The sequence below is a fragment of the Taudactylus pleione genome, unplaced genomic scaffold, assembly GCF_031769625.1.
Source record: "Taudactylus pleione unplaced genomic scaffold, aTauple2 ptg000216l, whole genome shotgun sequence".
Taxonomy (NCBI): domain Eukaryota; kingdom Metazoa; phylum Chordata; class Amphibia; order Anura; family Myobatrachidae; genus Taudactylus; species Taudactylus pleione.
The window spans coordinates 7,842,811-7,870,370 of record NW_028284618.1 but is presented as its reverse complement, the minus strand read 5'-3'; the positions used below and the strand labels follow the sequence as shown (position 1 = coordinate 7,870,370).

At 46.5% G+C, this 27,560-nt stretch overlaps 2 protein-coding genes across 5 annotated transcripts in view; one reads left to right on the top strand and one right to left on the bottom strand.

The window, feature by feature from the left end:
• Positions 1 to 18,616, bottom strand: part of SLC25A40 (solute carrier family 25 member 40) — a 57,289-nt gene extending 38,673 nt beyond the window's left edge. The window contains exons 1-3 of one of the 2 annotated variants that reach the window (XM_088478628.1): positions 18,392 to 18,616; positions 5,212 to 5,318; positions 1,654 to 1,713 (exon numbers count right to left, since the gene is read on the bottom strand). In XM_088478628.1, coding sequence (XP_088334754.1) covers positions 1,654 to 1,713; positions 5,212 to 5,311 — 160 coding nt within the window. In that variant the 5' untranslated portion in view covers positions 5,312 to 5,318; positions 18,392 to 18,616. Of the gene's footprint in view, positions 1 to 1,653; positions 1,714 to 5,211; positions 5,319 to 5,487; positions 5,541 to 18,391 lie in introns of those variants that run through there. The other variant, XM_088478629.1, reaches the window with a different exon arrangement.
• Positions 18,617 to 19,225: 609 nt separating this feature from the next.
• The window catches only part of DBF4 (DBF4-CDC7 kinase regulatory subunit), a 37,676-nt gene continuing 29,341 nt past the window's right edge, over positions 19,226 to 27,560 (top strand). Inside the window, exons 1-3 of one of the 3 annotated variants that reach the window (XM_088478626.1) lie at positions 19,226 to 19,336; positions 20,101 to 20,134; positions 20,780 to 20,843. In XM_088478626.1, coding sequence (XP_088334752.1) covers positions 20,819 to 20,843 — 25 coding nt within the window. In that variant the 5' untranslated portion in view covers positions 19,226 to 19,336; positions 20,101 to 20,134; positions 20,780 to 20,818. Of the gene's footprint in view, positions 19,337 to 20,100; positions 20,135 to 20,779; positions 20,844 to 24,010; positions 24,081 to 27,560 lie in introns of those variants that run through there. The other 2 variants (XM_088478625.1, XM_088478627.1) reach the window with 2 other exon arrangements.

Sequence of the window (27,560 nt, the reverse complement as noted above, 5' to 3'; positions counted from 1 at the left end):
TACTGTCGCGAATGGTGAATCGGACCAAATAAATCCTTTAACATTGTACGCGCCCTTTATATTCTATGGAGTGTATGTTTTTGGACTCACACAGTGTACACTATATTTGTTGTCCTCTTGATTTTGGTAAAGTAACCCACACATCCTGAGACTAAAGGTTGGAGAAGCACTGGAGCACCCCCCTCCCCCCCATTTGATCACACACACACAAATGACAACTGTAATCGCTTCAAGCTTTATATAGTGAACAATTCAGTACCTTCAAGCTGTAAATATACAGCTATAATGTGTTGCAACAATAATGTAACTAAGGACATTTGTCGTCCTAAGCGCAGGAGAGAACATGCATGCTGGGAAAATTAACTTGTTTGAAGGTGGTCTTAAAGGATAACTGAACTCAGGAAGAACACCCCCCTCCACCACCATAATAAAATATGGTGGTTACTCACTCAGTCCCACCACTGTGTAGTGGTTACCAATGTCAGTCCTCCAGCAATCGATGGCCATTACAGTCATAGAGAATAATAACACCAGATGGGACACGACTAAATGTGCCACCCGTCCAGTCAGAGGCTGTCTGAGTTTAGTCACCTATCTGACTTTAGTTTAGTGCTATATGCTCTCAGTGGATCAAGGTGGGGGCTATAGAGAAGGGGATACGGCCAATATCCTGACCGTCGGATTCCGGCGCCTGAATCCCGACTGCAGGAATCCTAAAGGTTAGTAGTGGGGTTGGGGGAGAGGGTTAGCACTAGGGAATAAGGGGGGGGGGGGTTAGGGTTAAGCACTAGGGGGAGGGTTAGGCACTGAGGGGGTTGAGTTAGGGTTAGGCACTAGGGGGAGGGTTAGGCACTAGGGGGAGGGTTATGGTTAGGCACTAGCGGGGGGAGGGTTAGGGTGTGGGGAGGTTAGGTTTAGGCACTAGAGGGGGAGGTTAGGGTCAGGCTCCAGGAAGGATGGGTGAGGGGAGGGAGAGGGGGAGGGTTAGAATACTGACCGACAAGTGCAGGCATTCTAACTCTGTCTGGATTCCGGCGACAGGATTCTGACAGCTGGGATCCCGAGTGCCGGCATCCTGTAAATGCCCATCTCAGAGTACATAGGAGCTCATTCAGACCCGCTTGCTATGCTGCGCTCTCTCTCGCAGCTGTCAGGGGGCGGATATGCAAATTCCGTGATCGCACGGCCAGGCTTAAGGACGCCCTCTATGTCTTAGAGAGCGACGGCAGAGTGATCGTACGCCGGTGTAATGACGCCCACTTTTCATTCTAAGCACACGTCATCTCCAGGAAGTGTATGATTAATCAGCAACATCGAGAGCCATCGGAGCTGCTCGTAGCCCTTGAGGTAGACCCTACCCTGCCGCAAGCACTGCAATCCCTGCAGGCTGAAATACAACAAGGTGACGTGTACTATGACACTTCCATGTTAATTATGTACGCCCAAAGAACGGCATTTTGACGCTGAGACACGTCTGCGTTCACACATCCACTCCCTCGTTTTCCCGTTACCACCCACAAATGGCACTATCACTCAAAGTAGTGCTCCGCCTGCGGGCTACGAGCGATCACTTCCCAATCGCACAGACTGGCTCACAGACTGCGACGCATACGCATGAATCAGACCCATAGTGCATAGACAGACAGAACTTACCTTTAGTAAAAGGTTTGCTTTGCGCTTGAAGTCGAATCTTGACAACATCTAGAGGCGTTACTAAGCGGGAAACAAAAACAAAGACGTCAACTAATAACATTATTTAAAAAACTATTACAGCGTATGCGTTTTATAGAAATGTATTATGTACGACGCGTGGTCAGCTACGGGACGATGCATTAAGTTAATAAACACAGTCTTTGAGGGATGTAGTCATATCTACATTTTTCAAATATCGATATTGAACATGTCGGCATCTGCAGAATGTTGACATGTTCACAATATCAACATTCTGCAGGAAGCAGAGGGTTAGTGTTAGGCTACAGAAAGGGAGGTTAGGTAAGCACTGCATGAAGAGCCGGAAGTCAGACATCGCCGTACCAGGTGATTCACTGCTAGACCACCAGGGACGTTTTATCGACATTCCCCACATGTAAAGACAGAAGTTTGCAGGACCTATCACCAGTGGCGTAACTAGGGTATTTGGAGCCCAGGCGCGCTCAGCATTATGGGACAGACGTCATGACGTCAGTCCCATTACCCACGGAAGTCCGGCTCTTGCAGTGGGTGCTGCAGCAGTCAATGAGAGCCTAGCGCTGGTCCTGTGTAAATGTGTAGCGCTGACCGCACTCATTGCGGTCGGCGCTACACTGGCTAACTAGGGCGGGCGGGCCGGTACCGTGGCCCCCCCCGCGCCGCCGGTCCAACGGCGCCCAGGGCACGCACCCCACCCGACTTCCCCTAGTTACGCCACTGCCTATCACAGTTAGGGTTTAGTATATTTTTTTGTCGACATTCATAATGTCAACATGATTAGAATGTCGACAAAAAAATATATACTACGCCCTAACTGTGATAGGCCTGCAAACTTCTGTCTTTACATGTAGGGAATTGCGTCTGGTAGGACATGTGGCATGTGAGCGATTAGGGGGTCACACACTGCGGCCATTTTTTCTCAGTCGTCACATAGCCGCAATTATGGGCTCTACAGTATGTACTAATCCTTGGAGAGGTAAAGTGGATGGAGATAATGAATGACATCTAGGAGCTGATTGGTTGGTACTTTATCTATGTCCACTTTCTCTCTCTCTCTGAGGCTAGATACATATACCCCTATATCTTCCTGGGCCTGTTCACTATAATACAGCATATGGTCAACAACTGCAGTATGAATGTCAGTGACAGAATGAGCAGCTCCATAGTGATGTTACTCAGTCAGCTGACATTAGAAGATTTGTTTTAAGTCTTCTTACAAATGGTTCTATACAAACGAAACTTTGCCATGACAAAAAGATGAAACCCCAAAAGTTTAAATGAGCTATGGTTATACAGAGTTTTCTTATTTTAGGGTTCAATTTCTGTGACCAGCATCCAAGACCTGGCTTATATAATGCACTAAAAGTCATTACAGATCTTGGAATAGATTGTTTACCCTACAGGCAACCAGCGCACAGAATAAGTGCGACTTGCAGATGAAGAATTTGCCAATTTATATAATGGTAGATACAATTGTGAAAGAGAATCTAAAATATAATATATATATTATATATATATATATATATATATATTATATATATATATATATATATATATTATATATATATATATATTCCGGAAAGTATTCACAACGCTTCACTTTTTCCACATTTTGTTATGTTACAGCCTTATTCCAAAATGGAATTAATTAATTTTTGTCCTCAAACTTCTACACACAATACCCCATAATGACAATGTGTAAAATGTTTTTTTTGAGATATTTAAAAAAAAACAAAAGACATCACATGTACATAAGTATTCACAACCTTTGCTCAAGACTTTGTTGATGCACCTTTGGCAGCAATTACAGCCTCAAGTCTTTTTGAATATGATGCCACAAGCTTGGCACACCTATCTTTGGGCAGTTTCGCCCATTCCTCTTTGCAGCACCTCTCAAACTCCCATCAGGTTGGATGGGAAGCGTCGGTGCACAGCCATTTTCAGATCTCTGCAGAGATGTTCAATTGGATTCAAGTCTGGTCTCTGGCTGGGCCACTCAAGGACATTAACAGAGTTGTCCTGAAGCCACTCCTTTGATATCTTGGCTGTGTGCTTAGGGTCGTTGTCCTGCTGAAAGATAAAAAGTCACCCCAGTCTGAGGTCAAGAGCGCTCTGGAGCAGGTTTTCATCCAGGATATCTCTATACATTGCTGCATTCATCTTTCCCTCTATCCTGACTAGTCTCCCAGTTCCTGATGCTGAAAAACATCCCCACAGCATGATGCTGTCACCACCATGCTTCACTGTAGAGATGGTATTGGCCTGGTGATGAGCGGTGCCTGGTTAGCTCCAAACATAACGCCTGGCATTCATGCCAAAGAGTTCTTTTTTTTTTGTTTCTCATGGTCTGAGAGTCCTTCAGGTGCATTTTGCCAAAATACAGGCGGGCTGCCATGTGCTTTTTACTAAGAAGTGGCTTCCGTCTGGCCACTCTACCATACAGGCCTGATTGGTGGATTGCTGCAGAGATGGTTGTCCTTCTGGAAGGTTCTCCTCTCTCCACAGAGGAATGCTGTAGCTCTGACAGAGTGACCATCGGGTTCTTGGTCACCTCCCTGACCAGGGCTCTTCTCCCCCGATCGCTCAGGTTAGATGTTCGGCCAACTCTAGGAAGAGTCCTGGTGGTTCCGAACTGCTTCCATTTACGGATGATGGAGGCCACTGTGCTCATTGGGACCTTCAAAGTAGCAGATATTTTTCTGTACATTTTCCTCAGATTTGTGCCTCGAGACAATCCTGTCTCGGAGGTCTTCCTTGAACTTCATGCTTGGTTTGTGCTCTGACATGCACAGTCAAGTGTGGGACCTTATATAGACAGGTGTATGCCTTTCAAAATCATGTCCAATCAACTGAATTTACCACAGGTGGACTCCAATTAAGCTGTAGGAACATCTCAAAGATGATCAGTGGAAACAGGATGCACCTGAGCTAAATTTTGAGCTTCATGGCAAAGGCTGTGAATACTTATGTACATGTGATTTCTTAAGCTGGGTACACACGTAAAGATTTTCTGTCCAACCATCCAACTAGTTGATTGTTTGGAATGAAAATCTGGTAAGGTATGAAAGCAAATGACAATCAGCAATTTGCTCCCAAATGCCGGAAAAAGGACAAAAACTGTTGTTTGAACAAATTGTTTAGATCAAACATTTAACAAACTTGTCTGAACGTCCATTTTCATCTGTTTTCTGGCATTTAGGAGCAAATTGCTGATCATCATTTACTCCCATACGTTACCAGATTTTCATTCCAACCAATCAACTAGTTGGATGGGTGGACAGAAAATCTTTACGTGTGTATACAGCTTTAGTGTTATTTTTCTTATAAAATTTGCAAAAATCTCAAAAAAACTTTTTACACGTTGTCATTATGGGGTATTGTGTGTAGAATTTTGAGGACAAAAATTAATTTATTCCATTTTGGAATAAGGCTGTTACATAACAAAATATGGAAAAAGTGAAGCGTTGTGAATACTTTCCGGGTGCACTGTATGATTCAAAGACACCCATATTAGATTCTTACCAAAAAGTGACGTAAGCAGGGCACCAGCAGAAGATGCTATAATCTGCTGGAGGGGGGTGATGTTGGTAGATGCCAGTGCTGTTTTCTCCTGTTCCTTCATTTTTTTACTAGAAAAAAAAAAATATACAATTAAACAATTCTTGCAGGATTTATAAAATACTAAGCTTTGGGCCTAGGTTAACACCGAACACGATCATCAACTTATTAGAATAATTTTGGTGGTTAAAGTTTTTATCTCTAATGCATTCACAAAAAAATAAGTTATGATAGACTTACCTTTGTTAACTTTATTTCTTTGAAGTCCATAGGATCCACAGGGATACCATGGGTTGTGTGTGGTTGGAGAGGTCCGGGCACCAAACAGTTAAAGCTTTAGCTCCCAGGATGCACTGGTCCTTCTCCACATATACCTCGCCCCCAGCCACAGGCAAACAGTTTTGTAAACAAGCCCAAGGCAGGAGCAGGAAAGAGGAGAAGGAAGAACTCTCCCAGAAAATGAAGGAATCAGTGATCAAGAGAAAAAATACCCATTGAAAACAGGTGCGTCAGGGTGGTCGCCCTGTGGATCCTAAGGACTTCGAAGAAATAGAGTTAACAAAGATAAGTCTACCATAACTCTTAATTTCTTCTTCAGGGCCCATAGGGGATCCACAGGGATACCATGGGGATGTCCCATAGCAGTTTCCCATAAGGATAGGGACGCTCCTGAGCAGAAAGGATTATCCGATGCCCAAAGGAAGCATCCTGAGAGGCAAAGATATCAAAGGCATAGAACCTGACAAAGGTGTGGACGGAAGACCACGTGGGCGCCTTGAACAATTGTTCAGCAGAAGCGCCATGTCAAACGTCCCACAAGGGTCCCACGGACCGAGTAGAATGTGCTTTAACCCTGTTTGGAACAGGAAGATTAGCTTGCGTGTAGGCCTGAGATCTGGATGAAAGATCGAAAATGGGGAGCGTCAGGAGAGCGCTGCCAAATCAGATACCCTGCGGGCAGAGGAGATAGCGAGGAGAAAGAGCGGCTTAGCTGTCAGCCACTTGAGATCTACTGAGTCCAGAGGTTCAAAAGGAGGAGCCAGCAGAGCCCGGAGAACTAAGGACAAATCCCACAGAGCCACCGGAGGGACAAAAGGAGGTTGAATGCGGAGAACACCCTGCAAGAATGTTCTAACATTGGGCAGGGGAGCAATCCTTCACTGGAACCACTGAATAAATTGTGGTGAGTGTGAGATGGTGCTGGTAAGTGAGAAGAGAGAAAAGAACAAAACAAATACTTAGGAATTTACTGTAAGCATCCACGAAGACGGCTGAAGGGTCTCTGGTCCTGGACCCGTACCTAGGGACCTTGTGAGAGCCCATTCTCCGGCATGCATGTCCTGACGGCTTAGGAAGTCTGCTTCCCAGTTGAGGACTCCGGGAATGAACACTGCCGATATTGCCGGGAGCTGACCTTCGGCCCAGACCAGAATGTTTGCCACTTCCCGCATGGCTGCCCGACTTTGGATGCCTCCCTGATGGTTGAGGAAGGCTACCGTAGTCGCGTTGTCAGACTGGATTTGGACCGGCCTGCACTGGAGGAGATCCTGCACCTGAGTGAGTGCTCTGTACACTGCTAGAAGCTCCAGAATGTTTATGGGCAGATGACTTTCCTGGGTTGTCCACCGACCCAGAAAGGTATGATGACTGGTTACCGTGCCTCATCCGCGAAGACTGGCATCTGTAGTGAGAAGCTCCCAATTTGGAATCCAGAAGGGGCGACCCTTGTCTAGATGGGACATCTGTAGCCACCATGCAAGCGAAAGCCAAACCTCCGGAGAGAGGAGGATCGCCTGGGAGCAGATCAGATGATAATGCCCGTTCTACCGGGAGATAATCAGTTGTTGAAGGGGCCTGGAGTGGAACTGGGCATATTCCAGCATATCGAAGGTGGATACCACGGACCCCAGAACATGCATTGCTGAGTGAATGGATACCCTTCGATTCTGGAGCAATTAGCGCACACGCAAGTGTAGTGTCAAAACCTTGTCTGCTGGCAGAAAGATCTAGAATCCAGGAGTGCCCCCAGATGTACCATCCACTGTTTCGGAGATAGGGAGGACGTTTTCCAATTGATGACCCAGCCATGTAGGTTGGAGTAATAGGTACATACAGGTATGCATCCTGAATGTCCAGAGAAACCATGAAATCCCCAGGCTCCAATGCCAGGACAATTGATCGTAGAGTTTCCATGCGGAACTTGGGCACTCAGATAAATTTGTTGAGGGGTTTGAGATTCAGAATAGGCCGATAAGACCCATTCGGCTTCTGAATCAAAAAGTGAGTGGAATAAAAACCAGTTCCTCCGAGCCAAAGGAACTGGCATTATAACACCTGAAAGCAGCCGGGAGTGAATGGCCTCCAAGAGGGAGGGCCAGGGCTTTGACAAGGTCTGATGGGGGACCTGTACGAAAAAAAAAAAATTGCTGTTGAGGACGCCTCAGGGAGGTGAGGGTGTACCCCTGAGAGACCACTTCTCGGTCCCAGGTGTCTGTTTTTGTTTGATGCCAAAATTTGAAAAATTTAAGTAGAAGTTGGCTTCCCAAACTGGGATCCCCAGGAGGAGGCCCGCCCCATCAGGCGGAGGGTTTGTCGTCAGACTTGGAAGCTGGACGCCTGGCCGACCAAGACTGCTTGGATTGCGGCTTGGTGGTCTTGTGAGAAATAGACTGCCTGAGAAAGGACTGTCCTTCTTCCTTACCCTGGCGAAAGAACCAAGAAGAGGACAGCCTAGGCTCAGGAGCAGATTTTGAGGCTTCCACAGTTGCCACAATCTTGTCCAAATCTGCGCCGAACAGTCTGTCTCCAGAGAAGGGTAAGGATTTGAGTGCCTTCTTGGATCCTGTGTCCGCCTTCCAGGACTATAGCCAAAGGACCCGGAGGGCGACTACCGAGGTCGCAGATGCCTTAGAGGCAAGGAGTCCAGTATCCAATGTAGCTTCTCCCAAATAACAGGCCGCTTCCTGAATATGGGAGATGTATGCCAGTTGTTCCCTGGTAGCGTCTGATGGCAGGCTCTTTTCTAGTGCCTCTGCCTATCCTTCGATAGCCTTAGCCACCCAGGCCGCAGCCATAGCTGGCCTAGTCATAGCGCCAGAAAGCGAGTAGACTGACTTGAGAGAAGTTTGTAGATTTCTATCTGTGGCATCCTGACTAAGCGTGCCACATGCGAATCAACAGTGGGAGGGACTTCCCACATAGTACACTTTCTTAGTAGGGAGAGGGTAAAAAGAGGGTAAAAAGACACTAGTCTTGTTGGGACCTGGAAACATTTTCCAGGAGTACTCCAAGTTTCTCCCATGAGCTCAGTGAGCGGTTCTGTTGAGGGAATTCAGCCTTAACCACCTTTTGATGTTTAAACAGCTGTGTTTTAGGCTTAGAGGCCGGTTTATCATTCTCTATAATCAGGATTGATTTAACCGCCCTCACTAAAGAAGGGACATCCACTGTTGAATGATGGTGCTCCTTACCCGAGTGCGACTCAGAAAGAGAACCTTGTGCGTCATCTGCCTCCTCAGATGATGCATCAGAATCCGAAAGCTGGGTGGACTGAGAGATGATACAGTCCGCCTATGTGCCTTGGTGGCTAAGGAGCTAGTACAGTGGACTAGGAAGGTGGTACATAACAAAAAACATACAGACCATCCTGCACGAAATCCTGAGAGGACAAGCCCGATGAACAGGATCTGCAAGTAACCAGCACAGGGCCTCAGGCTCCTGTTTTCCCTTAGAAGACATAGTAATAACCAGCCAGGAGCACACAATCAGTGTATGGCTAGTAATGCAATGTGACACCCTTCACAAATACAAGTAAATGTGAAGTAATATTGAACCCCTACACACCTGCTTAGTTGAGGGTTAAACAAGAGCAGCAGAGATAGATGTAACTGACAGTCAGAAAGTTTTAAGACAGTATATCACCACATCAGAGCTAGCAAAGGTCACGTACAATGCATATAAATATACTTATAATGGCCACTAAATCAACTACTCAAGTCTACCAGGGCTGGTAGGATTTGTGCGCTGTATGACCTGGCCCCATGGAAAGGTATACAGGGAGACTGGACCCAAAACTCCTGAGACCTGTAGCTTCAGAAAAGCCCTGATTAATGGCTGCTGAGCATCTCATATAGGGAGGAGGGTCAGGGGAGGAGCAGCTAAGAGGCAGGAAACCTCTTGTGAGGGATCGCGCTCTGGGCTGGGGGAGGAGCTGCTGGGGGAGAGCCTACCTCTCCACTGCTGCATCAACCGTCGGGTACCGCTGGCCTCTACATGGTCCCCGATGCCAGCTTTTTAACTGCCCTGTGGTCTAGCGGGGGAGCAGACAAACCAGTCGCTCCACTGCGGCGTCCTCCGGCAGGTCTCTACCACCGGAAGGACTGCACAACATGGGATTCCCCCGCAAGCTAGGAGTCACCTTACCTGTACTTCTCAGTGTATCAGGCTGCAGTCCTGGGTCCCCAGTGGAACACCTAGCCGAGCCCTGCTGGCACCCACCGTAATCACTGGATCACTCACTGGTGTTGCGGCACCGGTAGCTTGAGCAGCCGCACAGGTGCCCATTAGGACACCTTGCTGCTTGCTCAGTAAATAAAAGACGTTCAGTCTAAAGGTGCGACAAGTCCTGCTGGCACCAAACGAAAAACTGTCTGTGTTTATATGTGGAGGAGGACCAGTGCATCCCGGGAGCTAAAGCTTTAACTGTTTGGTGCCCGGACCTCTCCGACCACACACACCCCATGGTATCCCTGTGGATCCCCTATGGATCCTGAAAAAGAAAATCATCCCATTACAAGTATAGGAAAAGATGTTGATCTCTGCCTGGTGTAAGCTAGCGCAAAAACTTATGCATGAATGTTTTAGAGGAGTGAAAATGGCTGTTTAGCCCTCCATATTGGTATGGGCATTGGAAGCCAGTCATCGAATCATGCTCTGTTAGTGACCATTGCATCAAAACACTTCAATGGCAAAATCATCACGATGGTTCACGCAGGTGCAAGAAACCCAGCTTGTGCATGTGCAAGAGAGACCCAAAGTGGTCCCATGGCTGGGACAGTTTTTAACAGCTGTATTCTAGCATGGAAGACCATCGCTTACATACCATTCGATGGCGGTGAACATCGGAAAGCCTCCATCGTGTGGAAAAACCACTGCCATCAGAAATAAAACATGGATGGCTGAGAACCACTGACTATCAATGTCCCATGGAAATGCTCCTAAGAATGCACCGTCCCCCACCTTGATCTCACTGCAACAATCTTGTAAATTGCCAGAAACGTAACAGTATAATTATGGGCCGTACACAAGGTCAGATCAGAAAACAATCAGATATCGTTGTCTGATCGTCCTACATGTGCTGGATGATCGTTATCGAACATCCAGCACATGCACCATTCCCTCAACTACTATAACGACTCTCGATCAACGATCCCTATAGTAACCAAGCTAACCTGGTCGATATCGACCAGGTTGGCCTACATGCACGAACGATGGTCGATATATCGACCATCCGTGCCCTCGCATCGTTTCAGGGGTCAAAAAAAGGAAGATTTAAATGATCAAACTATAAATGATATCATTATCATTTAAATCGTCCTTTAAATCTGACCGTGTGTATGTACCATTTATAATAATACAGGATGAAACCCGATTTGCACCAGATCTCAACTATTGCAAAAATCAAGTACTTTTTCGATAGTGAATAAGGCTATACACCTTCCTTAATGCAAGGAATGGCCCTAAAAATGCAGTTTCCATTCCTTATCTCATTTTAATAATATCTTGTCCAGTAAATTTAAACATTGTGTTTGCACTGCTACACATAACTAAATGCATCTGTGCGCCTGCTCTGTACTGTTGCAAGGAACGCGTCCACTCTGCCATCTTGTTTCATCAGCTGGTGTAATCGTCTGCTCTGCAAACCCATGCAATTTGCTGACATCTAGATGAGCCTGTGAAATTGAGGTGCATGACATCATAAGAGAAAATTGGGAGCCGTACATATGAGATGGGTGGCTCATGGGGTGGATTGCCAGGCTACAGCTCGGGAAACTGCGGCCTGTAGCAACCCCGACTAAATGGCGCCCGGACACCTCCTTCCTCTTCCCAGAATGCCGGGCATAACAAGGTAACTTTTTACTTTTATGGGTCTAAATTTATACAGAACAGTGGGCCTGATTCAGAGCCGCTCGTAAGCGGCCGCTCGCTCGCTCCGAGCGATGTTCGCACATCTGCGCATGCGTATGGGTCGTAATGCTCATGGGCCAACCAGTCAGTGCGGTCGGAAATCGTGTGTTCGCAAAATACCGAGTGCCTGCTAATTTGAGTGACAGGATGAGGCGTTTGTGGGTGGTAACAGGGGAAGGTGCTTGAAAACGGGGAGTGGAGATCCGAACGCAGGCGTGCCAAACGGTCAAAACGGGCGTTTAATGGGAGTGCATAATTAATAAAGCAGTGTCATCGACCACGTCACTTGGTTGTCTCTTAGCCTGAACTGTTCGCATGAAAATCCAACCACAAGCACTGCGAGCAGTTCAGACGCCTTTCGTTGTACTCGATTAATCTAATAAATAGCGTATGATGCGAACGACCTGGGGGCGTCTTTACAAAATAGCGAGCGCATATTTAGTTCGCTAGCTCAGACATAGAAGCGTCAACAGACCGCAAAGAGCGAGCACTCTATTTAAATATCCGGCCCCTTTTTCTGAACGAGCGAGCGCAAATAGCGTCTGGCTCTGAATCAGGCCCAGTATTTTTTGTAATTAGTACTGGCTGACTGATGCAATCTCTGGGTAACGCTAGTGCTGACAACTTACATTTCCTAGGTGTGGCATTGCTGAGAGCAAGGTTGCATTTTGTGCAGTGTGACAATGGTTCATTCTGTTCATTATATATTTAACACAGTTTTATATTGCATGTAGGCCTTATTTTTTAAGTAGTAATTGATTTGAATTTGTACTTAAAGTTACATAACTCCTTATTCCATTTTGATATCCTCCCATAAAACTGAAATAGATAAAATGTAAAAAATTAACTACATTGTGTTTTAAATAAAAGTACAGTAATCAAAATTAGTTTAAACCAGAGGTTCCCAAACTTTTTTGAATCACAGCGCCCTAGAGTATCAGCACTGTTTTCACGGCACCCCTAAGCCAAACGTTTGTTATTGAGAAATTCTGAAAAAGTTTAGTAAAAGTAGTAAAGTGATGTAAATTGTGCTGACCTGTCATCCTTAGGTTCAGTAATGTGGTTGTGGACAGGATTGAGCTTCTGTTTGTCCACATAGTTACATTACATTGACCATAAATAATTTGATTTGGTGCTGGACCACCAACCTGAGGCACCCTTGCAAGTATCCCGAGGCACCCCAGGGTGCCACGGCACACAGTTTGGGAACCACTGGTTTAAGCTAATATAATCTGAGGTACATGATGTTGTACAGTATTGTACAATATCAGTTATTGTGAAGTGAAATATATAATACACATATTATGCATACCATACCGGCCTACTCTCCCAGAAGTTGCGCGAGTCTCTAGATATTTTGGGTAGTCCCCCGCACCCCCAGAAGAGTAGGTGGATCTCCCGCGTCCCGCCCATTTCCTAGTGGGCAGGATGGGGAGATAATACAGGGAATCTCAGGTCCATACAGAGAGGCGGAGCTGAAATGACATGAATCACAGTGCCCAATGACGTGGAGAGCTCGCCCCCGCCCCTGTCAGCTGATTCTCCTCTCCGCAGCAGAAGCTGCTTGTGCTATCTATTCGCTTCTCTGTGCAAATAAGACGCATTTGAAGGTAAAAAGTCGCACAAAAGACGCTAGGCGCTACCGGGTCATGCCAGGGCATGGCGCGACTTGAGGGGCTGTTTAACGCACAAGGAGGCTAGATGTATGAGGGCCCATCTGTATGTCATTTACCCCTGTTATCATCATATACAGTCAACCATAGCGATCATTCAAGGTCCGACACTACCGCGCTCCAATAGGGGGCTTGGTCATGAGAAAAGAGGGCGTATCCTTAATACAGACCCTCTTTTCATCACTCTTGGGGGTGTGCCCAGCACTTACAGATATGCTGGGCTGCCCACAAGGTTTCCAGTCACTGGAAAAATATGCTCATCTATTGAGTGCAACTCATCCCCCCCCCCCTCCCTTTTCCACAGGACACTGCAGCCCATGATTGGGGGTGGCACCCGCCAGGCTATTTCAGCAGGGAGCCGGCAGGGCATCTGCATTTTGCTGTTCTGAATTCGGGCAGGGTAAGGCGCCTTGCTAAGGCAGCATAGCCGGACCACTACAAACAATTGAACTGGGCATAATAGTGGGTGTCCGAACGGATGGGACATTCCGTTGTGAGGACATTAAATATTCCTCGATCTATGGTGTCATGTGTATACCGGGAATACCTCATGGAAAGCTACCAGCTACCGCTGACCAGGCAGTGCCGACACTGGGTACTCAATGATCGTGATCAGCGGCGTCTGGCCAGAATTGTCCTTGGCAACACACAAGCGACACTGGCTCATATCACATCAACTGCAGGAGGTACCAAATGCATATCCAGCAGGTCAGTGCAGCATTCTTTAGCTTCCATGGCATATGGGATAAGAAGACCCACCAGAGTACCCCTGTTAACTCTACAATACTGGAAACAGTAAACTTCGGAAATAACAGCGCAAGCCTTGTGGATACCTCTATAATTACAGTACATTCTGACACTAAATAGTGAATTCTAAAAATATTTTATTTTAAAAGGTATGAATACACTGCATATAAACATATGGACATGTGTATATGAAAAAAACACACGTCTAATAAAAGCATCTGTATGAATAAAACAATCTAAAAAAAATGCTTACAAAAACTAAAAATGTAGTCTAATACCGGTATACAATTAAGACAGGACATCCTACACAAAAGAAAAAGATGACTACACATACACATAGAGTAGTGGTAGTGTAAGGTTTCCAATTGTACCTAATAAAGAGGTAAAGAAAATACTCCCGTCTTATGAGGGGTAAAAACAAACAAGCAATGCAGGACAAATACATGATTTATACACATTTCTGCATAATACTTAAATAAGCAGCAGGGTGTCAGCAACCAAGTGTTAGGTGCTGTTGTAAATTAAAGTATAAGTAAGGGAAGAAGCACATGAGGGAAGAGGGTCCTGCTCGTGAGAGCTCACATTCTAAAATGGGGGGGGGGAGGCAAACAAACAGGAATGACACAGATGGGCTGGATTGTGAGGAAGGAACATGGAGTAGTGGGTTAGGATGAGTGCTGGAAAGCTTTGAGGAAGAAAGGAGTCTTGAGAGCCCATTTGAAGATTAGTAGCCAAGAAGCAAAGTTATCAAGAAATTTGGAGCCAAGGCCAGCAGGATGAAAAAAGGCAGCTACTCGAAGAAGTTGGAAGAGACGAATGTCACGAGCATTGAATGGAAAGAATGAAATGGAGAGTTTAGAAGGTAAGAGTTGGTGGGAGTGACCAGACGATAGAAGTACCCCAACACCAACACTGTGGAAACCTCTAGGCCAGGGAGTGTGAAAGAATGTGAAGCCTCCAAAGGAGATAGCTGCAGGAGAAGAGGTGGGTAAATCCAGGATTTGGTGATGTCTAGGATATTCAAGGAGTTGGAGATGAAGCCGTCATGAATGGGGACCAGTTGATCATAGACAGAACTGGCTTTCCAGAGGACACAGGAGAGAGGGACAGAGTTAGGAAGAGAGAGGAGGAGATTGTTCAGGTTGCTGTAGTGTAGGGTTGAGCTTAATTTAGAGCAAGGTTGATAAGGAGAGTGTGGGTATGTGGTGGGCTTCTAAATGAGGAAGGATGACAGCAGGTGGTGGGCAAGGTGGACGTTTAGTGTGGCGTGGGTGGAGAAGGAGAGGTATCTTGGACAAAAGGGAGGGTGCAGGGCTTAGGAGTTATGAGAGATGTGGTAGAGAGTACTAGATGGGATGAAGGGATACAGAGGAGAGGAAGGAGGGAGAGGAGAAAGTAGAGGAGACTATGGAGGGGGAAAAGAGATGGGAACTGGTGGTAGAGGAAAGATTTATGTAGCTGCTGAGTGTGGGGGGGAGCAGAAGAAAAGATAGAGTGTAGATGAGAGAACTGGGAGAGAAACAGCATCAGCAGTGATGAGAGTGAGATACAGGAACAGTACAGTTAAAAATGTATAAAAATCAGATAAAAGGCAGAACACTGCTGGTAGATGTAAAGGCACAACTACAATAGTATCTAATAAACAAAATGAGGTTGGAGCTGTTAAAGTCGCAGGACTTTAAATTTAAGATAAAATATTCTTAAAGATGAATAGGTGTTAAACAATGGTACATACTACAGTGGTATAGAGATAAATTGACAGTGGTACAGGGATAATATAAACAGTGTAGAGTCGAAAATCATACATACAAAAATTAAAATGCAGCAAACTAACTGGTACGTAGTTGCTTGCAATGCTGAAGCAGGGTGTTGGCAAAAGGTGTGCCCAGGTTATAATGACAGCTGGTGGCTGAGTTGCAGGGTATCCAGAGGCTGGAAAATCCTTTTTAATTGTTTCCAAGTTGTAAAGAGTTATTTTTAAATGTTGTCCTCCTGTTTAACTCCTGTCTAACTGTTTAAATTTTGCTGTGCATATACTGCCACTTGGAGCCTGTAACCTACTGAGTATATAGTGAAGCATACATGTGCAGTAACTGATTGCATCCCACCCTCCAATATCCTCACCCACACCAGATGCAAGTCATAACATTCTAATACTGTATAAAACAGACCCTAAACAGCATCCCATGTAACTAGGAGTTAATATATAGTTATATATCTAAGTCACTCTGGATTTTGCAGATATTAATTAATGACAACATACCTAGAGAATCAGCATATTCAAACAGCACTGGTATTTCTAGATCAGATGACTGGTGCCAATAGATTACCTAGAAAATCAGTATATTCAAACAGCACTGGTATTTTTAAATCAGATGACTGGTGCCAATAGATTACATAGACAATCTGTATATTAAAACAGCACTGGTTTTACGCACCCTTAGAGAAAAAAATAGTAATTGAAAGCGCTGATGTGTCAGACATAGGGCCGTATTGAATTAGCCGGTTTCTGCGGAAAAGTATCGCGAGTGACGTCATTTTGCCATGCGAAAAGTTTCCTCTGTATTCAATTCGATGCGAAAAGTCATTGTAAAAAAATGGGGATAAGTTTTCACCACTGTTTAGGTGGCAAAAAAAAGGGTAGAATTGAGGTTTAGGGGCGCAGAATAAAAATAAAAATAGCCTGCAGCCTTTGGAATGTCCCCTTAATATAATGTGTGTCAAAAATTTTAAAAAACAATCCTTAGGACACCCCAAAAAAGATACTTTCTTTTTGGGGGTGAAAAAAAAATGTTGGGGGACAAACTTTAAAACGAGCGAAATTGACTCATGGGGGGGTCCCCTGGTATGCGGCAGGTGTTTTCTAGCATGCGGGTGGTAGCAGCAGGTGGATTTTTGAAGAATTTTAAAAAATGAGTTTAGGGACTTAAAAATATGCTTGCACCCATTTTCATGTACCCCAAATTTGATGGGACTAGTTATTTAAAAAAAAAAAAAGCCTAAGTGCTATTCATCACCACTTCTTCTAGAGCCGCATTTATGCACCTGCCGTGGCTATTTAAAAACCCCAACTACCTTCAGCAGTCCAAATCGGGGGTACCCATAGTGATCCCCCATGTCAGGACATCTTTTGGGGGGTGACAGCATGATTTCCATAAAAACTGACAGGACTTTTCGATATTTACCTTTCCGCCGGATTCCGTTTTTCGCCGGATCCTAATTGAATGCGGGGATAAGCGGGCACGCGCCCGATACTTTATCTCTGAAAAAAACGTTGATGATGGCAAAAAGTCCAACCTCAGACTTTTTGCCTCGAATTGAATATAGCCCTAAAGCTGGCCACACACTAGACCAACTTACATCCAACCAGCCAACTTGTTGATTGGTTGGAATGAAAATCTGGTAACATATGGGAGTAAATGATTATTAGCAATTTGCTCCTAAATGCCAGAAAACAGATGAAAATGGTCGTTCAGACAAGTTTGTTAAATGTTTGATCAAAAAATTTGCTCAAACAGCAGTTTTTGTCCATTTTCCGGCATTTGGGAGCAAATTGCAGATTGTAATTTGCTTTTATTCCTTTCCAGAGTTTCATTCCAACCAATCAACTAGTTGGCTGGTTGGACAGATAATCTTTAGATGTGTGGCCAGCTTTAATCTTTAGCACAAAATCTTTAGGGATCTTGGTTTTTATTCAAAATGTAGTATAACAAAACGGCAGATCTTAAGGCAAATAAATATCTGATGTAATAATGCAAATCTCGAAGAAAGACACCAGCTCAATGCATTTCACCGCATATTATAGTCCCATCAGAAATATATATTGGTTGAGATTAATTTAGTTACTTAACCGTGAAAGTATGAACGATCCACATTTTTGACGTCTGCTTTTGGTTCAATTACATTAGGAGATAGCAGGTGTTTCCTTGTGTTTCTTTTTAAAATATATATACATTTTCATTCTTTTAAACAATCAGAAGGTATAAAGTGGTGAGCAGGTTATTTTTGTTCCTCTTTGCACGGTCTAATTATCATCTATTGCACAGGTTCTCAAACTCGATCCTCAGGAACCCAAACAGTGCATGTTTTCCAGGTCTCCTCACAGAATCGCAAGTGAAATAATTAGCTCCACCTGTGGATTTTCTAAAATGTGTCAGTGAGTGAATACACCTGTGCCCCTGCTGGGTGACCTGTGTGGGGTCCTGAGGATCGAGTTTGAGAACCACTGACCTATTGAATACTGAAAGAAAGTAAGCTTCGCCAGGTTACAGATATTGCATAATGCAGTGATTCTCAAACTCGGTCCTCAGGACCCCACACAGTTCACGTTTTCCAGGTCACCCAGCAGGTGCACAGGTGTAGTCATTATTTACTGACACATTTTAAAAGATTCACAGGTGGAGCTAATTATTTCACTTGCTATTCTGTGAGAAGACCTGGAAAACATGCACTGTTTTGGGGTCCTGAGGACGGAGTTTGAGAACCTGTGCTGTAGATCAACAGGTCGCCTACATTTGCCAGTCAGATCAGAGTCCTACCTGTAACTAGTTAATCCTCGCAAACAGCTGGCTGTCAGAGACCTCCTGTGGCAGCTGATGGGGTCTGGGCAGAGTGAAGGTGGGAGAGAGGTGACCACAGACCATTATCCCTGCAGGGTAACACCAGCAGAGCTGTAGCAGGCTCTGGTCTGAACTCTGAACATGTGGAGCTACATGTGTGTGGATGGTCATGCCCCCTCTGGGCAAGCTGCCTGCATGCAGGACTGTCTTACACAAGGCAAAAGAAACGCCTCTTCTGACTTTCAAGGAAGTCGCAGCGGCCATCTTTGTATTGGGTCAGATTACAGTACCAGCTACAATTACTATAGAAAGTAAAGAGATCATTTAGATTATTTTGTTCTCCTTCTTAACTGAAGCAGGATAATAAGCCCTGTGGGGGAATGCGTCTATATTTCCGCAGATTTAGTCTGGCTCTGCGCTAAAACCACTTTAGCACCTTTGCCCACAGAAAAAAAAAAGTTACCATTACGTCAGGACTGGTGGTCACATGACTGTATCTTGGGTTCGCTCTATCTCCGCCGTTGGCTGTCTGATGTGACAATGACACGGCTCTGCTGCTTATCTACACGTCCGGATCAGCAGATTCGTCTCTCACACTATTACATTGGTTGTCATCATTTACTACACACTAGTAAACTGATAATATCGCCCCACACAGAGCTAACCTCTGCATCAGAAACTTTTACCCAGTCCATTATAATACCTATACCACAGTTGGCAAACATTATTATTGTGAAATAGAATATGCCTATGCTATCAGCCAGTGGAATCTGATGTGTCGGTCACGGTGCTCAATTTACTTGGGGTCAGTGGGCGGAGCCCCGGGGAGAGGCGGGAAATCGGAATCTAGGAGCCGGAGACAGAGGCGAGCTGGCGGGGCGGCCGGAGGTGACCGGAAGGCGGGAGCGCCCCGGGGCAGCGGCGGTGAGTGCGGGAGGCTCACGCATGGGGGGCGGCGAGCTCCCCGGGGCCTGTTGTGCATGGAGATCTCTCCCGGTACCACAAAGGACGAGAGTTACCTTTACCCGATGATGCCCCCACTGGTGACATCTCTCCCCCACCCACTGGTGACACTGCCGCCACCTCTCCCCCACCCACTCCTCACATATGACAGCGTGCTGCTTTCTTCTCCCTCCCCCTAGGTGTGAGGTTTTTGTATCCCACACTCCCAGGTGTTAGGTACTGCTGCTATTGTCACCCCCCCCCCCCCCAATATGTTAGTGTGCTACTGTTCTTGTCACCCCCCCATGTTAGTGTGCTACGGTTATTGTTGTCAGCCCCCATGTTAGTGTGCTACGGTTATTGTCACCCTCCTTATTACAGTGTGCTACGGTTATTGTTGTCACCCCCCATGTTACAGCGTGCTATGGTTATTGTTGTCATCCCCAAAGTGACATATTTTTGTCATACCTCCCTTTCACTTGCCAGCTTGCTATTCATGTTGATGCCCCCCCCCCCCCAAAATCAGGTGTCAGTGTGCTGCTATCACCCCACTTTCACCCCACACTCAGGTGGCAGCGTGCTGTTATTGTCATCCAACCCTCCCAGGTGACAGTGTGCCGCCATTGCACCCCCTTTCCCAGGTGACAGGTTATGATGCCCCCTCCCTACCTAGGGACAGCGTGCTTTTGTTACTGTTGTCCCACCCTCTCAGGTAACCATGTTGTCGTTGTTTCCCTCCTTCCCAGGTGACAGCGTGCAGCTATTGCACCCCTCTTGCAGGTGAGAGTTGCTGTTGCCATTGACCATGACAGCGTGTTGATTTTATCAACTCCCCCCAACCCCCTGCCATGGGATAACTACATGCTGTAGTCTTATCTCTCCCTCGGAAATTACAATACTTTTACTGTGTAAACCCATTCTGCCAGGTGACTGCATGCTTTTGTTGAGACACCCCAAGGTAGGTGACAGCGTGCTGTGATTGTCATTTCCCTCCCACTAGTGCTGTTGCTATTGATGTTCCCCCAAGTGACTGTGTGATGTTATTGTCATCACATCCTGGTTGCATGGGGATATTACTGTCAAATCCTCCCCCGAGGGACTACGTGCCATTGCTGTCTGTCGCCCCCATTACCCCTAAGATGTCGGCATACTTATTGTGTAAACCCCTTCTCCCAGGATGTGCTTTTGCTGTCCCCTCAGCCCCCAAGTGACAGCGTGCATTTGTTATGCCAACCCCTAGTCCCAGGTGATACTCTGCAGCTGTTGCTCCCACCCAGATGCGCCTACAACGCACCCCACACAAGCCACAGAATAGCAGATTAGCCCATGATGTGTAGACATTTATATGCTGGACCAAGCTGTCTTTTTAAATAAAATGTATTTAAAAAAAAGTTATTTTGAGACTTGTTTCCTGTCTTTGTTCAGGCACCGCCACCTGCAGTATGCAAAGTGAATGACATAAACATGGGGCCCAAGGTGCAAAGATGTAGTGAGTGCAAATTATCTTATTTATTTTTAGGAATCCAATAATCTGTACATTATTATTGGTGTTTTTGTAAAGCAATGTAACCTGCTTGCCAGTATTTTTCTTATGTCTTCCATCAAAGTGTGCCAAAGCACAACTGGAATGTAATGGAGCATACACACGGTCAGATTTGTCAGATGGACGATATGAACTATGAAGGATTTTTGACTGCGTTAAAATGAATGGAATCGTCCAAATCTGACTGCAAACACATCAGATGTCAGATATCATTATCTGACCATCGAGAACGTTCATCGTTCAGACATGACAGATTTTCCTTCAGATATGAACGATTTTTTAAATCGTTACCGTTCAGATCTGAAGAAAAATCTGACTGTGTGTATGCACCATAAGAAATATGTAGGCCTACTATTAGAAGATCCTAGCTTCCACCAACTCTGAGCAGGCCGCAAAGTATTGTCCTAATGGAAGTAAAAGAACGCGTGCCCACTACTGACTCGCTAAATGGATTTTCTCCACCACTCTGTCTGTGAGGATTTTTATTGTACGGTTCAAAGCCAATGACCGAAAATCACTAAGTTCATGTCAGGTGCCCTTATTCTAATATTGTGCGGTCAGTGGAGCAGGATAATGCTGCACGTGCATAGAATTATCTAAACTAAAAACAATCAGCGTAATGCAGATTATTTTAAAATAACCGCAGCAATAAAAAAAATAGTCGTGAACACATTTGTCAGTACCCTTCCACGAAAAAAAAAAAAATTTTTCCCTTAAATAACTTGAGTGACAAAAGTAACTGGCTTCCATCATTGTTTTTTTTCCATTTTTAATAGAAATCATACATAACATTTTATTTGTTTTTGTGTCAACAGAACGTTACATAATAAAGAAAATTACAATGGAACAGATGGCCTAATGCAGTGATTCCCAACCTCGGTCCTCATGGCACACTAACAGTCCTGGTTTTAGTGATATCCATGCTTAAGCACAGATGGTTAAATCAAAATACCTAAGGTACTAATTAAGTCACCTGTGCTCAAATATGGCTATCCTTAAAACCTGGACTGTTAGTGTGCCTTGAGGATCGTGGTTGGGAACCCCTGGCCTAATGTTTGGTTGCACAACCTTAAGAGGCAATTTTTCCAATCAAGTGACTTTTGTAGTTCAGTGCACCTGTCAGCAGGTAGTTTGTACCATTCTTCCAGAGCAAACTACTCCAGCTGTCTCAGGTTTGATGGGTGCCTTCTCCAGACTACAGGTTTTGGCTTGTTCCATAGGATTCAGATTAGAACCCATAGAAGGCCACTTCAGGATAGTCCCAATGTTTTGTTCTTTTCCATTAGTGGGTGTTTTTAGCTTTGTGATTTAGGTAATTCTCCTGTTTGAGGACCTGTGATTGAAACAGAGCTTTCTGAGCTCTGAATAGAGCAACAATTTAGTGTCCATAACTGACAGCTTGGCGGCGAAAACAATAGAATTTCCCCCAATGGGCTGTGAGGGTACCAACAAATTTGTCCATGTCTGTATAATGCACTTTTGGGGGTAAATTTAAGAATAGTGTTTGGTCTGAAATTGCCCGAGTTTAAACACTCACAGTATCGCTGAGACTTGACAGCTGAAACACTCAAATTTACTAAATCTTTTTTCTGCTAGATCGTGTTTTGTCCTCTGCGTTCCCCATAGCCAAATACTCCCGAACATGCAGACTGCACATATCACTGAGATACGTGCAGGCTGTGTGTGTGTGTGTGTGTGTGTGTGTGTGTGTGTGTGTGTGTGTGTGTGTGTAAAAAAAAAAAAAATGAAACAATAATAGCGTAGGGTTCCCCCTCAAAAGTATAACCAGCCACGGGCTCTGTGAGCCAGTCCTGATTCAAAAAATACCTGGGACAAAATGGGTACAGTTCCCACGTATTTAATGAACCATCACTGGGCTCTGTGAGACGGTCCTGGTTTTAAAAATACGGGGAAACAATGGCGTGGGGTTCCCCTGTATTTTTTAAAACCAGCACCAGGCTCCACTAGGTGGGGTGTACTGCCGCAGCCATGGGATCCTTTCACCGGGTCCCCCGTCCAGAGAATTAACACCCAAAACTAGACCCCCCCCCCCCCCCATAAAGGTTTCCCCTTTGCCCTATGCACTCCAGGCCTAGACTGAAGCTTGGGGCTCTTCCCTGCACCCCTGGGCGGTGGGTACAGGGGTAATAATAATCTAAGAGGAATATTGTATTTTTACAGGTGGACTACAGGTCCCAGCATGCCTGCCCTTTGGCATTTGTAGAACTCAATTTGCAGCAGGTGGCTGGCACCGGTAACCCCCCTCTCCCTATAAAAAAAAAAAAAAAAAAAAAATGAACAGAGGAGAGACACACCGTAGAAAGTAAGCTTATTACATACTCTCACCTTGTCCCTGGTGTCACGTTAACGCTTTTTTTGCGTAAATTGCACCCATGATTGCAATGACTATTCTTGGTAAATTCCTGTGTTGTATTCCGGTTTATGGAAAGTACCTGTGAGATTAGCCGATGCTGTATTTATTTCTATTTGTGTTTTCATCCATGTTTTGCAGAGAGTTTCATGATTCCTCACCCAAGTTTGCCTTTTAGTAAATTTGCGAGTTTAAAAAAAAAAAAAATGTCCAAAAACATCAGCGTTTGCAATCTTGACCAGACTCGATTCTAAGTAAATTAACCCCGTGCTATGACCAGCATGACTGGTGGTATGGTGATATTAGATCCAATGTGCATAGATGGTAATATAAATATAGCCACCGATTACTAAATGCAGGGCTTGTAAATAATGTACTCGGTTTGTGAATTACACTTCATGTCAAGTAACTCTTCTGTCTCTGTAATTCCAATGCCAGAATATATATAATATAGAAGGTGATGTAGTCTAACAGAGTTGCTCTTTTCTTGTCTCATACATATGTGGCTGGACCTGTGTCGAGGTTAATCTGAACCCTGAAAAGCAGTTTTAGAAATTATGTTGCCCTGTCTGTTCCCACAATCAGTGGTCTTGTTCTCCATTCTCCAGTAACTGGGTCTCCAACACGTGCCCCTGTTATGTTGTCATTCATCCTACCCTACAAACTACCTGAGCACTCAGCCCTGTACATATGTAATGTGCCATTTGCATTGCCAAATCCCTAACTATTATTTATTCTTCAGAGTTCATGGCAGCCCTGGCTAATGGGTAAATCCTATTCCACAGACAGGAAGCTGCTCACTCTCCCGGAAGGTATATCACTAGATTCCTTGCTACCTTCCTTGGTTTTTTTTTCTCCCCTCCATTTGCAATAGCTAGCCAGGGAGCCATGGAGTATGGTGTGCAAAGTGTTAGGGTTGTTCCCGGTGTCGTTGCTGAAGGCAGCAACAGGACGGGTCGTTCTTTACTATATATAGTTGGCACAGCATTAAGGAAACGGGCTTGTACAGTATATGTGACAAGGGCTGCTGACTTCACATAAGGGAGCCAGCACACCGGCATTATAGATCTGCATTGAACCCTGCATTGCAGTTCTCAGAAACTGACCTGCAGCTGGACGCAGGTTCAATCCTAATATCACATATTATAGTCCCATCTGAGGTCATATAACAGGACAGTGGTGAACCACAACGCAGTGCAATTTCTACTTCAGGGTCCATAGGGGGTCCACAGGGTTGACCTTGGGGTATAGCTGGATCTGGATCCACGGGCACCACGCAGTTAAAGCTTTGCTGCTCCCAGGATGCACTTGGGTCCGTCCTCCTCTATACCCCGCCCCGGCCACAGGCACCTCAGTTTTACTTGGTGCCCGGCCGGAGTCGGGTCACCCTGTCGCAGTGGGGCTTTTTTTTCTACTTTTCTTACACTGTTAGAGCGGCAGCATCAGACTGTCCTTTAGGACGTCCACGCTGCCGCTCCTTCTCCCCGCTGGCGCCGCGACGCCAGTACAGCTCTGGGGATCGCGGCGGGACCCCAGAGCCTGTACTAGCCGGGCTCTGGGGACTCCCTTGACTGCCGCCGGACGCGGCGGGGATCAGGTAAGCCGCGGGTCGCCGCGTGCGGCCCGCGGATACTTCAATGCAGTCAGGAGCCTCCGGTCTCTGGGGACAGACCCGAGGCGCTGGCGGCGGCGGGCTCCCCCTCAATTGAGGAATACCCCGCGTGTCCGCTAGACCACCAGGGTATCAGGCTGGTAGCGGGACCGGCAACCCGGGGGTTAATTGCTAGCCAGGGGAGGCAGCCTTCCCTGTCTAGCGGCTCCTCCCCTCAGCGCGCCTTTCAACTAGGAGTCTGGCGTCGCTGAGCTGCTCTTATCTCTCGGCCACTCCTCCTCTGAGGTCTCTGGCGGCCATCTTTACTGGCACATCGCAGACTCCCAGGCGGTATCAGGTGGACCGGTCCCCCTGTGTACCTCTCCCCTGCTAAAGGACAGTTTACACAGTGCTATAGCCCTCCCAGACCCTGAATCTGGGCGGTTGATTGTAGCGGAAGGTGCAGTGAGTACTAACTGTTCTGCATTGTATGTGACTATTGCTAGTGCTGCCTGTCTGTGACTTATTCTCCTTACTGTCAGCTTATAACTATCCCTTTCCTTCTCCTACGGCCCGGCAGGTGTGTGGGGGAAGGGCGTTTTTCTGAGACCCTCACTTATATAAAACACGTATTTGTGGGGTCAGTCACATACTGTTGTGTGCTACACAGTACCATCTGGGCTGTTGTGTCGCATACTGGTGAGTGCGCGGGTGTTAAAACCGTAATTCCTCTGGTGATACCTATTTCTTGTGATTTACGGTATCATGTCTGATGAGGAGACTGAGCGCTCTGTGGCTCCTGTGCTATTTTCCTGCAGACGTTCTGCTGCTGGAGTTGATGGGGAGGACTTATCTCAGGATGGTCTGTGCGGGCGGTGCCAGCTGGTACCGGGCCCCTCCAACCCCCCTGTATCACAGGACCCTCCTTGGGCGATGTTTTCACAGGTGCTGGCGTCTATTGCGGACCGGTTATCGGTCCCATCAGCGGTCCCTTCTAGGGCGTTACCGCAGCCCACCATCCCCCATTCCCCGGGGGTTCCACAAATGTTGCGGTCTTCCCCCGGGGCCCAGACTGTGGGTCCTTACTCGGGACTGCCTGTGTATGTGCAGTCTTCCCCAGGGACGCGTCAGTCTGTAGTGCCTTTGCAGAGTTTTTCTCCGACGGCTCCTCCGCCTTGGGTGGATGTTCTATCCAGCTCCGTACAGAGTCTGGCGGCTTCATCCTCGGCGTTTCAGTCCATGTTGCAAGGTGATGTGCCACCAAGGGTGTCTAAACGTCCGGTTGTGAGTTCACTAGCTGCGCAGTTGTCGGACTCGGAAGTGTCCTCAGATGATGGAGAAATCCATGAGGACTCTGACTCTGATGTCATGGGGCAGGAGGTGGAAGCTAAGTCCTCCATTAATGTTCCAGCCTTAGTTAGGGCGGTGCGGGCTATCCTACATGTTGAGGATGATGCGCCGGCTCCTAGGTCGAAGTTTCCTAATTTTAAAAAGGCCAAGGTGACTTCAACTGTGTTCCCCCTGTCTGATCAATTATCGGATCATATGGCGGCGGCCTGGCAATTACCTAGTAAGAGGTTCCATCCACAGAAGAGGTTGGCGGCGAACTATCCTTTTCCTGAAGCTCATTGCAGGAAATGGGAAACTCCGCCGGCGGTGGATTCCCACGTTACCCGCTTGATCAAAGCGCGACGCTGCCATTGCCGTCTATCTCCTCTTTGAAGGATCCCACGGACAGGAAGGTGGAGACTTGTTTAAAGTCCATTTATTCTCTTTCCGGGGCGGTGGCTCGCCCGTCCATGGCTATCTCCTGGGTGGCTAAAGCCATTGAGGCATGGGCCAATGCCTTGGAGGATACCTTTCCTGATGAGGCTCCGGATATCCAGAGAGCGTTAGTGGGACAGATGCGGGATGCAGCTTCCTATATTGGGGAAGCGTCTTTGGATGCCAGCCTGCTCACTTCTAGGGTGTCGGCTGCAGCGGTGTCTGCTCGGCGCTCCCTGTGGCTGAGGTCCTGGAGGGCTGATGCAGATTCAAAAAAGGGTCTGGAGGCCTTGCCTTTTAATGGTGATTTACTATTTGGTCCGGATTTGGACGGAATAGTGGATACTTTGGCTAAGTCCAAGTCGGCTTTTCTCCCTTCGGCCTCTGCGCCGGCTAAAGTGAGGAGCTCTGCCTTTCGGTCCTTTTCGGGTTCAGGGTAAGGCCAAGGGCCAGTCCTTCCCGAGACATTCGGCGACCAAGGCCGCACCCAAGCCCAAGAAGCAGGCATGGAGTGCTCGGCGCCCTTCTTCCAAGCAGGAGGATAAGCCTGCTGCCTGATGGGACGGGCCTCTCCCTGGGGGACCCCAGAGTGGGAGGCCGACTTCTCCAATTCGCCCAGTGTTGGCACAATACCACCACGGATGCCTGGGTTCGAGAAGTAGTCTCTCAGGGGTACGCCCTGTCTTTTCGGTTCAGGCCGCCCCACCAGTTTTTCTGTACGAGTCCTTCTCTGGACAGGACCAAAGCTGGTCAGATTCAGGTAGCTATAGAATCCTTGCTACAAGCAGGGGTCATTGTTCCCGTTCCGCAGTCTCAGCGCGGGACGGGGTACTATTCTACTCTGTTTCTGGTACAGAAACCCAATGGTTCTCATCGCCCTATCCTGAATTTGAAGTCTCTGAACAGATACCTCAGAGTTCCCAGGTTCAGGATGGAA